At 40.0% G+C, this 13690-nt stretch overlaps 1 protein-coding gene across 1 annotated transcript in view; it reads right to left on the bottom strand.

Moving 5' to 3' along the window:
- astn1 (astrotactin 1) overlaps positions 1-13690 on the bottom strand; it is a 208475-nt gene that overhangs the window by 121137 nt on the left and 73648 nt on the right. Inside the window, exons 10-11 of the mRNA XM_076293301.1 lie at positions 7602-7686; positions 5739-5813 (exon numbers count right to left, since the gene is read on the bottom strand). Of these exons, the coding sequence (XP_076149416.1) occupies positions 5739-5813; positions 7602-7686 (160 nt within the window). The remainder of the gene's footprint in view (positions 1-5738; positions 5814-7601; positions 7687-13690) is intronic.

The following is a 13690-nucleotide window of genomic DNA, read 5'->3' as shown; positions in this document are numbered from 1 at the left end:
CACACCAAATAAGTCGCGGGTCTGGTTTTTTTCCCAGGCACTCAAATAGGATTTGCAACGGCTCGAGCAGATGGAGCAGTGTTTTCATACTCGTGTTTTAATTCTTTAAATGAGATTGCTTTGAGCCTCGGACACTGCTGAGGCTGTGCTAACAGAATTTCAATGAAATGGATTAGACACTTTTTTTTGTTGTTTGTTTTTTGTTTTACATTGGCTGTCACGCCTTACAGAAAAGGTGGAGAACATTTTGGAGATATCTTTGTTGAAGTGAGTTTTGGAGATGTCTTTCTTAAGCACATAACAACAACGTCCATGCATGGTTCTGAATCTCCTATCATCTACTGTGAGTAGTCTAAAGTTCAAAAAACTAATTCCATGTATACTGTAGTATGTATAGGCCTATGACTATGTTGACAGTTTGCAAAGAGGGCTGCTCAGACCAAAAGGGAAGAGGATGTAAGTGGCTGGCCCTCCGGTAGCAAATGTTTACCTAATTGAAGTTAGATGAAAAATATGAAGGCAATGTTGATGTGTGGAAGGCTGACTTCACTGTTTTATCTGTATGTAACTGCATGCCCCTTTGCACCTGAATTATAAATAACATAAAATAACCTTTGCAGTTACGTCATGTTTTTGTGGTAAAATGTAAATGTTTGTTTTGTATGTGCATCTAAGGTATGTGGTGATAATGTGGCAGGAATGCACACATTATTTCAACACCATATTGAAAAAAGAAAATGGTGATGCTGGCATGCACAAACAGACAGACTGTCAGACTTGTGCATATTGACTGACAGCATAAGAGTAGGCTTCCTTGCAACTGTCAGGCTTTCCATCATTTCTTAGGATGGGCAGCCATAGTTGTCTGACTATTAGTCCGAAGACTACAGCATAGGCTACTATGTTTGTCCATCCCAAGAGTAAACTGGAGGATTTAATTCCTTGTTCATTTGTTTGTTCATTTATTTATTTAAGATGATAAACATGTTTCAAAACATTTACTGTAAACCAACAAGCATTGCCAGATGGGATAAGATAAATGAATGCTAAATTGAAATTCCTGTCGTCCACTTTTAACCTTTGACATTACCTTTGTATGTAAGGCTATGTGGCATATTCACATGGTACCCTAAGCTGAGCATGATCTTTCAAAACAGCAGTAGGTCTTCATATGGGTAAGATCTGTATTATATTATGGGATTTTTGGATCTGTGTTGATGTCTTAGATAGAAGGGACAGCAAAAAATACATACTGTAATGAGTGATACACTTACAGAGAGACTGCCTTTTATGTGCTAATGTTGCCCATGTCAAAGAGTTCTCCATTTTTAACAAGAAAGGACATAATTTCCATGCAGTAAGAACGAACTGGTCTGCGATTAGACTCCTGGTCAAACACTCCTTGATTATACAGTACATGCATGTTGACCACACTCACACACTGCCCTTTGGAACTTAGAGCACACGGGTGGCACTCTGCTGTAGATAAACAGTTAAGAACAATCCATCTGAGCACTCATGAAATAATCTGAAAATCCTAAAGCCCAAACATGAATGAACAACAGACCGATTATTTCAGCTATCAAGCACACAACATCTTTGTTCAGAGCTTATAGGAAACATCTGGAACAATCAGTTTCTCTGTTGTCCTGTTCCCAGCCACCACCTCTCTAGCTTAAGACTAGCTTAGTACTGCTGTGCATCTGATCATTTGTCCTGTGTTTTTGTCACAATTGTGTTGTACTATCTCAGCTACTGTACACTGTGTCTGTCATGTTCTGTTTTATATGTCATGTTGCATGTCCTTTACTATACATGATTGGCAGCTTCAGTCTGTAATTTTATGCTTTTTATAAAAGTCAGTGATGCAAAAACATGAATGTCAGGACCAGTATGGTGGCAATGGCATTGTATGAGCATTATGAGATGCAAGGGTGAGGATGAAAATCTTTCCCTAGCATAATGAAAAAACTCAGCAGGGAACGATTGAGGACTGCACAAGGTCAGGTGTCCATAATCTTATGGATGTATGTTACAAGATAAGCTCCAAAAGAAAAATCAATGCATTCATGGAAAACGATTTTCATGAAATCCCTTGTGTGATCCGACTTACGACCAATATCTTCAGAGAGTGGGAAAAATGCACTTAGTGTGGGTATGTGGGTGGGGTTGTGGGGTAGAATGGAATTCTAGGATATGCCTAGACCATAAAAAAGGAAAAAGAGTTTGATTTGGCAATAGATGAGATAACAATCATATCATTCTTCAAGTATTCTTCCATCCATAAATAACACTATAATGTTGTCCTTTGCGTATGAACATTTTGGATGGTCTGTGAACCAGAGCAGAATTTGGGTCTGATGTTCGGGTTTAGGAGGGCCCTCGAGCCTCATTGCGCTCTGCCCCTAGACATAGTAGCCACGATTGCTTGTGAAGGTGTCATTCATTAGATGCAAACAGTTGGCAGGATGGTCAGAGATTTACCTCTTCAATGTCAACTGTGTGTGAAAAGATTGGCTTAGCTGTGACACGTGCAAGGACAACTGATAAGGGACTGTTTCAACCAATTACAAACTCGGTCAACAACACATGTTGTTGCCAATACAAGCCAGCTTGTGTTAGGGTATTTCTTAGTCTAAACAGCTTGGAGTGCAAACTCTGCTTGAGAGAATGAGAGGTATCTGGAAGCACTGAACATTTATGCTGTTGAAGACTTAAAATATTTTAAGTCTTTTTTTAAGGGGTAGGCGAACGTTCACAAAGTGTACTACGTATGGAAGGGTCTGAGGCTAATACGTGACCACTTAGCGTTAGCATTCCACTGACCCCACATTAATTTTGGCATATCTTTGACATCAAATAACGGTTATATGACTATTTCCATAGAAATACAACATTGTCTGACTGCCTCCATAACTTATTTTGCTTTATGGCCCCCTAGTAAACATTTGTCTTAACCAATGTTAAAAAAATTATGTACATGAACATGCAACTTTCAGTCACACAGGAGAGAAGTAACCTGGCAAATTATTCTGAATAAGAAGCTCAAAGGCTATCTGGGGAAGAACCCATTTGAAATCTATAGACAAAAGCATTCAAAAAATAAACAATTAAAATATGTTTTGTTGGACTGCCACTATAGGCCGGAACAACCAAAAGCTGAACTCCAACTCTAAACACACTAAAGCTTCTCAATTTTCTGGGCGCAGCTGCCAGGCAAATGACTGTGTTTTAGTCTGTTGCTCAGCGTCATGTCTATATCACCAAACTGTCCCTGAGGTTGCGCAGTACAAACAGTCCCCAACAGGAAACTGACTCAATTCCATTTCACCAAAGTCCCACGGGGTGTCTCTGTCCATTTCTCTGACTGTCTATAGGGCACAACACGACTGAGCAATCCACAAACTAATGAGTTCCCATATGTTACTAATCAATTATACAGAATTATTTAGGTCAACAATGTAGTCATGTTGACTCCTTTAATATACATGCCTGGTTGGGCTATTAATAGTAGCGTGATTGAATGGTTAATGGAACTTTTTAAAGGACCTGGCATATTTTGCCTCCAAATTGTTCGATTTGCATTTAATATCTGCAAACTTAGCATAACAAAAGGGCACAGGATGGCATGGAGCGCAGTGCATTAAGAGTCACTTTAGAAATGAGATGATTAAACTGCTATAAAAGGAAAGGCTTAATTATGTCCCTCCAATTACCTTCCCTGTCTCCACCTCTACTGTTATATGAACCAAAGCTCCCAAGTGATGGATTCCTGCAAGTGATTACAGCAGGGCAAGTCTATTAAAGTTATATTATTTCTCTATTTAGGTTTTAATTTTGCAGCATCCAGTGCCTACTTTCAATTTCAACTGGGTTTACATCGTTCACTAACCCGTACAGAAACATTGTACCAATGCTTCAATGTGACAGTGTGTTTATACAGTACTAAAACAATGGCAATCTTTGGAGATTGTATGGACAGTGAGGAAAAAGGAGAAAAAAGTATTCTACATTCCATATTATACAGAGTTATGTTTCAAAGAAACATCTTTAATAATCATAAAGGTGATCATGAACAAACAGAGGTCCATCCATCTGCATTTCCAGAGTAGCTCTACCCCCATTCTATTGAATGGAAGAAATATACCCCTTCCTTGCCGAATAAAAGGAATCTATCAAGGTAGACATTAGGTTATTATCTATGTGCATAAGGGATAATTACCGTAATGACACATCACTCAGGTAAAGGAAAATACTGCATGCAGAGGTGGTTAAGTGGCCATGATGAAAAGTGGTGTGGAGTGGTTACAGGTGCAGACCTCATCACTGTCTCAACATGCACTATGTTCTGAGACCCAAATTCTTTGAAATTCATTGCTCTGCTTATTATATACTCACTTACATTACATTAATGAACTTACTCATGTTATAACGTTAAATCTATTACATGTAATCCCTTAAACGAACATGGATGTTAAAGCCAAAACTCAACTCTTCATAGTTAGATGAAGTAAATGGGTGATTTCTATGGGGAAAAAATCCTGTCATTAGTTCTATATTCATTGTTGCCACATTCCAGCTATCTGATGAGCCTTAGCTTTGCCCAAATCCTGTACAATGGTACTTAAGATTATTTCAGACATGTGTAGCATTATCTTTCTCTCAATAAACCACTGTAACCATGTGTTTTCATTTTTAAGACCTAAGTTGAGCCATGTGCTTAATACTTAATCCTCCAATTATTTTTTTTAATGTTTAAATATAGTAAAGTGTTCAAATGCTTTTGTCTACTCAGAGACCAAAAGGGACAACATTTTTTCAATTATACTTAAAAACATATTTTCTGACTTAGAGGTGCAACACACAACCATCTGCGCAGCTTTCAAGGTAGTTAGCCTGCCCATGGCAACACATGGCTGAATAGCATGCCACTTGTCCCATTTCAATTTAGATACCTGCAGGAGAAAAATGTTTCAGCAGAGTTCTAGGAAGAAGAGAGACTTCATCAGGTATTTACCTGAGGTATGTAAATGGATTATGGAAGAAAGCCTTCAGACAAGGCCCCCTACAGGGGGAAAAACTGTTTTGACATAGACATTAGGAACAATGTTCCTCTCAGAAAGAAAATTGTCACTAGTCATTAGTCTTAAGTTTCCAGTAAATAGAAACCACTCCTTCACAACCTGATTACACCGTTGGTTCCAGTCAAAATTTATTGAAATTACATCAATCATCAATGGTGTACGTTGTTTGATTTTGATCAATTTTGATAGCTTCCTTAAAAACTAGGTGCAATTGAAGTACAATTAAGTCTGAGATTTTGCGACATAACACAGCTTATTATTTATAACAAGAATACCCAGTCCTTTTGAAAACAACTAATGTAACTAGGTGCAAATATTTTATTCATTAAGAGGGGTGAATTTAAGATGAAAGAAAATGTAAGACCTACAGTACAGTAAGAGTGAGAGATGAAAAAAAATAATGCATCTTTTCTATGCTCAATATCTAACAGGTGAGCGGTGAAACAAGCAGTGACTTTCAAACCACAAAAAACAGGAGGAGAGAAGAAAAATATGAGAAACTAGATCATTGCGGTGCACTATCAAGCGAAAATGTGTGGTATCATTTCATGCTTAGTTTCCCCCAAAGCTGTGACCTCTGGGATGAGTTTCATAGCCACCACCAAAGCCTGATCCAAGAACAAGATGAAATGCCTTCTCAGCTCTCTGTCTCACCTGAAGATGCGATCGGATGGCTGCTCTCCCATCACCAGATCAAACCCGCGCTGGAAAATGGTGTAGGGCCAGGGACTGCAGATGACACAAGGCACAAACGATACAGACACAGACACCTCAGTAGAAAGTAGAACCAGGAGAAGCACTAGCTAAAATCATGTTGAAGTACAATCATGCCATTTCAGTTCAAATTTTAATGGAACCAGCCGCTTCTCCAGCCACAGTCTCATCACCATGTCAATTAAAAACCTGACAGCAACCACGTCCTGTGTGCTACTGGAAACAGTTATGCAGAACAAGGACACCCGGTAGGAAAGGACAGGATGTAGAGAGCTCCAAATCAGTGTCTGGGATGTGGTGCTAATAACCGAGCTACACCAGGCACCCAACTGAAGCAATCCATCTGTGAAGCTTATGCTGCAACAATGGAATTGGCTACACTGGACACAAGAGTGGTGCGCACAAAAATATATTTACTTATTAGTTTATATATTTACCTACATACGTATATTTATATATTTATGTTGATATGTGTTACGCTTTAGTAACAGCCTTACTGTGTGAGGGGAAAAGAGACACCTTTCAACACACTTGTGACATGGGCTGACGCATGCCTACAGACACTGGCAGTCATAAGGTGGGAGGGTGGAGATCAACATACGCAAACATAAGCAAAACCTGCAGTTAAATCCTTCACCACAAATGTGATTATCACCATGCACTGTAAATTAACTTCACTTCCTACGTAATGATGTGTAATGTGAGCAAGTAATCCTAACCATAACAATCATCACACATTTTAAGTTTTGAATTTTTTTTAAAAAGTCTGTATTGTTCAAAAATAACAGTCACAAGGACTAATACATTTTTAATAAGAACAAGAAGAATAAGAAGAATAAGAAGAATAAGAATACATATCTAATAAAGGCTATTCAATATATTAATAGACCAAAATAGAGTTAGATGTTCAAAAACCATGAAATGAAAAAATTGAAAATCCACAGAGGGTGCTGTCACATCCCGGCTTCCAATGGCACGGGCACTGGACTTTCTTGTGACTTTTTCTCCCCTAGGAGTCCGACCCAATTAAAGGCCGTTCGCATGCACCTTCCATCACCAGCCCTTCTGCTTCCCAGAGGTGAGGCTCCTGATTGTTTCGATCTAAGCTCTAATTATCAGATCCATCGCACCAGCCATCATCACCTCAATCTCCCACCCAATTAAATTGCCAAGGCTTTTCCTCACCTCTGCATCGTAATCAAAACATTTCTGAGTGACACATCCACCTAAAACAGGTCCATATTACACACCCTTTTCGACAGCATGACACCCCATTAGCATCAGAAGCCATATAAAACTAAGCTGGATGGGAAGCTATGAGAAGCGTGAGAAGGTTGGCGAGAGTTATATAAGTTTCGAATTAAATACTCTCCAAAGTCACTTAACGAAACAGAACATTGGGTTTCCAGCCATACGGCGGCTCGTTCATACAACATTTGTTAAACTAATTGGTAATAAGAGGTGCCCATGTATGCACTGATTTGCTTTTACGATTTCACCTCCTTAACAAGATGCCATCTGTTAGGGGATGTGCTAAAATGTGACCACCAGGACCTTTATACTCCTCATGGTTCCTGACTATGCAAAACATCTCAGCATTTACTGTCAAACAGGTAAACCATCTGCTTCCTCCTCTCAAAGTTTAGAATTCTTCAGCAGCAAGAAAGTTTGGCCAAATGTTATGAAAGTGTGGTGAACTGATTTAGTTCTGGTGAAAAGCTTAAGGAAAAGAAAAATATCTAGTAACTAATATTACACTAGTGCAGTCATGTGTGTCTCAGAGAGAAAAGTGTCAATCCTTACCCCTGGTTTGGACCCCACTCGTTACGAATACAGAGATGCTTGTGCACTGGGTCTCGCATGTAGCCATCGAAACAGAGACAGTCACCTGGGGAAAACAGCAACAAGGCATTTCAATTATCACATTGTCGTTGAATTGCTCCACAAAGAAATGTAATGAGTCTTAATTGCTATGTTTGGCCTTAGGGAGCGATCCAGTCGAGCATATTAGTTGGGCTGGCTGCTATCACACAGACCACTTCAGGACTCTATAGCCTCTCCCTAATGGTGATGATGGCCATGTCTTCGACAGACCAAGTGGCTATTCAACTTACAGAAGCAATTTCAGGGCTCCAGGCGTGAGGTATTCAAAAGAAAATGTCTGAGCTGTTATGTTAGGTAAAAAAAAAAAACATTACCATCATTTTTGCTATCAAGAGTAGCTGAAAACCACCTTAGGCGTACTTGTGAGCTGTAACTGTAGAACAAGTCAGGCAGATGTTGTGCGGTATGTGGAAATGCCATGTTAATGTTCACTCCTTTTTGGAGCATATGGCTGTGAATGAGGCGCACCCTTAGAGGTTTAATTGCAGACGCAAGAAAATCGCCCTAAAACATTTTAATACCAAATGCTAGTGAGGCCTCGTGAAAGGAACTCGCTGAACTTGCTGTGCTTAAAGCACAATCTGGCGGTGGTGGAGTGATTGAAATGATGTGTGCGTGGGTCTAAGCTAATGACCCTTGACCCCTGTCTGTTTCTATGCTGCCATGTCCTGTTGTTCAACTAGGCTTAGGCGAGCTGAGAGAATCGAGTCGAGGAGGAGAGGAGCGGAGCGTCACGGGTGCCGGCGTGTCACACATCCCCTCCATCAGCCCTCTAATCACCGACGCTTATTTCAGCCATCATGGCGCAGGCCAGTCACTCTCCCTTCCGCTGATGCCCGCTGTCAGGGAGCGCAGCAGTTGCCATCGCCTGCCATTTGTCTGCAGCAGGACTGATGGGGATGCTGCCCGGAAAGAAGAGTGAGGTGTGTGTGTGTGTGGGGGGGGGGGGGGGGCAGATAAGGGGCAGGGGATGGGGTAGGTTGTGCCAGTGGGGTGCCATACAATGTGGAGGGCACAGGGTGGGGGTGCAGCATGTGTCTTTGCAATGCCATTCTGTAACATGAACCTCGTGTAGGCATAGATGAATGTCATTATACCATTACAGCACACCACATGAAATCTTACACCCATGTATTCATCATAGTACATTAAATATTCTGATGTCACATCTATCTAATACTGTAATCCTTCAATTTAATTTTTGGAAAAATACTGAATTAATCTATTTTTTGAGCGCCAGAGAAAGTGTAACTAACTGAAAGGGAAAGGCAGGACATCTTCTTTTGTCCCTAGTCAGAGTGGATGGCTACATCCTAAATGAACAAACAATGTCAGCCAGATAAGAAAGGTAAGACTATATTCAGCAATTGGATCACATTAGGTCTCACTGTGTACTTTGCAAAAAAAGATAGCTAAAGTATGTGTCCTCTGATTTGCATAATCATTTTTTTAATGGTGAATTTTGAGTAGGACTGAAAGATTAATCAATTTTTAATTGAAATTGCAATTTTTATTAATGCAATTAGCAAATTGCAAAGACTGCAATTAATCGTGACACTTACAAATCTGACCCAGTGGTAAATTGTATCACATCTATGTTTTTTTTTTTTTTTCAAATCATGTCCTCCTCCTTGTGTGAGATACAGTCACACTCACCAATCAGAAGTGCTGAGCTCTTCCTGTATGAGACACACTCACCAATCAGAAGTGCTGAGCTCTTCCTGTATGAGACACACTAAACAATCAGAAGTGGCCCGACTGAAAAACATGTTACTGTCATGTTATGGAGAGAGCGTTGTTTCAATGCCGACTTACTCTTTATGAATTGCTATGTATGTATGTATGTATGTATGTATGATTTGGGAAAAAAATATCTCATTTTGATTTTTCTGACAGACATTGCGATTTGATTTGGTGTGAATGAACTTTGATGTTTTTTACACGGTCCTAGCTTAATTCTTGTTTGCATTTCGCCTCACAGCTATGTTGGCATTTCACATCACATTTCCAGGCCACCCACTCAAACTTAACACCTCTACCAGATGAAGCTGAAATAATCAGTAAGAGTATGGATTGGCTCACCAGAAGTGGGGATTGGAGGTTGCATATTTACATTTGTGAGCCACCCCCTTAGAATGGCAAGCTATTGCAAAGCATGATAAAATAGGGACGGAAATCCAATTTAAGTTCAATTATTTGTTTATAATGACACCAGCCGACTGGAGAAGTTAATCATTTGCGCTGAAGTCATGGCATTTACTGAGTTGATACGCCATCAAATTCAGTGCGAGAGGCAAGCTGCATAAAATTGATGGAAGAAACCTGAGCAACTGCAGGTAATTTTGCCCACAGCATTCTAATCACCTGTCATTAACTGTTTTGTTTAACACTACATATTAAATAAACAAACCATTATTCAGGTCAGTTTAGCACTATTAATCACAGAAATATTTTGCATGCTTAACACTATGTTTTAATTGAGCTATGATCAGAGGCGATTCTAGGGTCTGTGGGGGCCCTAAGCAAAAATTCCTAGGGGGCCCTACCAACCAGTGTTCATCATCATTATGTTAGGCTATAAATAATCTGACACCAACGAAAATTCATGAAATAAATCCTTTTTTTTTAATTAAAATGTTCCAAACATGAAAAACCTTGTTTTTTTGACAATATAAATGTAAAGAATAAAAAAGTTAATAAATAACTAAAAAATACTTTAAAACTCCAATATAAACTTTGTACAAAATATAAAGTATAGAAATTAAATAGTTTTATTGGGGTCCTATACCCAAAATTAGTAATTCATTTCTCTTAATGAACTCTATTTTATCTCCCCTTTCAATATTGTGAATAGTAAATGTGGGCACTAGGCTACTATAAGTTTGGCATTGATTTACAGTTTAGCACGGAGCCTGACTTATTCTAATTATTTCTTTGGATAAAGTCTATATTACTTTTATTCTTAAATAGGCTACTTGGTTGACCCATCCCCTTGACAATGTTATGTTTATTGTTTGCCTACAAGAAATATTAGCATGCAGAGTGAAAAGCGAACTAGGAGTTGGAGCTGGGAGAAAAATAGCTGGGCCTATAAAGAGGAATGGAAAGAAAATGTTGCGTTCACCCTACCTGGATTCACACATGCAAAGCCTGTGTATCTGATAGGCAACAACGCTGTCGCTGTTTGAAAAGAATAACCTATCATACCGCACTACGAAACGCAGCGGCACCTTCAAGGTGGTCTATCATGTTCCAAACAGAGGCACAAAAGCGCAACATTGAAGCGCTGGCCGAGGGAGGGAGTTCATGCGTTAATGTTTATTATCTTCTAGCAAGTGTCTGTGTCAGTTTAAGGACAAGAAACGGTGCATCAAAGGGTCAAATATTAGCAGCCAAAGAGAATCGTTGATAACAGAACAAGTGACGATGTAAAATTAAAAATCTGCACACGTTAATGCGATTTTAAAAATGAATGCATGCTTGGTCCTTATCGCATTGGGATTAATACAAATGCAAACATAATGTTAACCATCTCCTTGCTTAACTAGTTGTAACTATCGCTAGCTAGCTCAAGTAGCCTATAGCTAGGCTGTTTATATGCCATAGCATATGATGTACTGTTCTCGCTTGTCGCACCGGAAAACGCGCTGAGACCAGGGCCCACTTCCCCGATAACGACGGAGACACGCTCTTAAGAGGGTTTTCTACGATTCATCTTACGATCATTCGTTTGATTTTTCCGACTGTTTCCCGAACATGCTCGTAGCGTGAACGCGCGTGCACTGCTCTTAAGATGCTCTTAAGGGGAGCTGTCCACGTTAATAGTTCTGAAATATCCTCTGATTTGACGGTGATGTCAGGTGACTGCACGTCACAGCTATAGGCCTACCATTTAAACTTCGGATCTACACATTCATTCACATCAATACGAAAATAGAAACATTTGACATCTGCATGTAAGCATCCCAAGTAGGTTATATACCACACAGAGACATAAATAATTGTAATTATTTTAAGATTAGATTGTTGCACCATGCAATAATTTTTCGCGGTGTCACTTAAGAACACGTTTGAAGATAAGAAAGAAGTCGAGTAAGAAAGAGAGGAAATGTGTAGGCTTAGTTTTTGATGCAGTAGGCTACAGACTAAACCACATGTTGCTTTCTCTGCTTTTTACCTCATAGGCCTAATAAAATATTCACTTAGCAAAGATAATGTCAAACTATTCTGGTAACGTCTCGTTTCATAACTTGATTGCATTTTTGTCCGCTTTTCATCACATTATTATGACCATTAAATGTAGGCTATTTTGCACGCTAAAATCTGATTCATCACAGGTAAACACAATAAAGAATGGGAACGTAAGTTGGATTATGTATTCTAAGTTGTAATTCCTCTGTATGTCCTGTTGGTGACCTCAGTGAGAAGTACTGTTAAGACGCTCTTAGCCGGTAACGAGTACTCTGGAGCACTCGTAGATCTACGAGTGTTTTCACGACGCTCTTAAGCTACGATGGTTTCGGGAAACAGTCGGCAAATCTTAAGACGTTCGTAAGAGGGACTTTACGACGCTCTTAGGCTTAAGATGCTTTCGGGGAAGTGGGCCCAGGTCTCGGGGCCCCCCAGCAGCTCGGGACTCCAAGCAGTTGCTTGCCTTGCCTGTTGACAAGGTGCGCCTCTGGCTATGATTTGGTCCCAGATAGCAAGAGGCTGGTGGACCGCTGTCAGTCCATTGGGGGCATAGCTGGCGGTCCGCTGGCATTTTGCACATCGGTTCTCTGGTGGTCCGCTGGCGGGTTGCAGACAAATTGGCCAATATTTTGCCACTATTGGTCTAAAATCTTTTTTCATTTGTTTAGTTATACTCCATATATAATTTGATTATTTTTTCTTAATATTCATGACAAGTAAATAATAAAATTTAAAGAGATGGTGGTCCAACGGCGGACCACAAGTGACACGCCACCTGCAGCATACCACCAGCGGTCCGCTATCTGCCAATCTGATTTTGCTATCTGGGGTGCAGTATTAATGAAGTGACCACAGTCTTCTACAATGAAGGCTAATGTAATATGTATTGCAGGTAATAGTAGACAAGTAATGGGACAAATGCACTAGCATTAACAGTGTGTAACTTCCAGAAACACAGTAATGTGAACCCCTAAAGTGAATAGCTTAATTTGTTACCATGCATAATTCATTCAGACATCGATAGGTATCCAAAATCCTCTTAATAAATTATAGAAAATTAATTATAGAAAACATGAAAGTTAAATACAACACAGAGATTTGCTGTCTGGCAGCATGTGCAGGATAAAAGATTTTCCTTGCTGGACGGGCCACAAGGGAGACAGCTAGTCTGTTTATTCGACAAGTATATAATTAGTGGTTAATTAAAGGCACATGCTGGTGGAAGGCGAAACACACAATTGCATTAAGGCACTGCTCTGTGGCTGGGTATGCAGTCCCTGGCTCCAATGCTAGCAACATTTGTGCTATTGGGCCAAAGAACAAACACATTTGTTTAACACCGGTTGATGCCAGTTACTTGGGCAACAAAATTCTTGACTCGCAGCACTAAGGAGTGTGAAGAGGCAAAAGTCAATGAAAGCAAATTGTGAAAAATCGTGAGGCTATTTGAGCAGTTCTGGCCAATAGTTTGCGTTCATGTGATAAAAAAAAAAAAAAAAACGTCCCCATAACTGGCTGCTGACTGAAAGCTCTGTCTTATTGTTTATTAATGAATGCCTAATTCCCCTCACAACACGACCCCAGATAGAGCCTGCGGTAGATCCATTTTTCAGTCAAATTAATGGAACTAAAGCGCAGGGATCAGGCAACAGTGAAAACCCAAGACGCAGCACAGTGTGCTCCTGTCTTAATAAATGTGCTTTGAGCTGGAGGGCGAATGGGCAGAGTTGCCCTGGTCGGGGGCCTATACAGCTGCACTGTGCCTACCTGCCACCCACTGCACAGACTCCCACCCTCGGCTCCACTTGCACCTCGAT

Source organism: Alosa pseudoharengus, unplaced genomic scaffold, assembly GCF_046254945.1.
Source record: "Alosa pseudoharengus isolate Yale_2024_CS ecotype anadromous, Long Island Sound unplaced genomic scaffold, YU_APseudo_1.1 YU_APseudo_1.1_scf_2, whole genome shotgun sequence".
NCBI lineage: Eukaryota > Metazoa > Chordata > Actinopteri > Clupeiformes > Clupeidae > Alosa > Alosa pseudoharengus.
The sequence above is the reverse complement of the archived record's forward strand: the minus strand, read 5'-3'. Positions and strand labels throughout refer to the sequence as shown.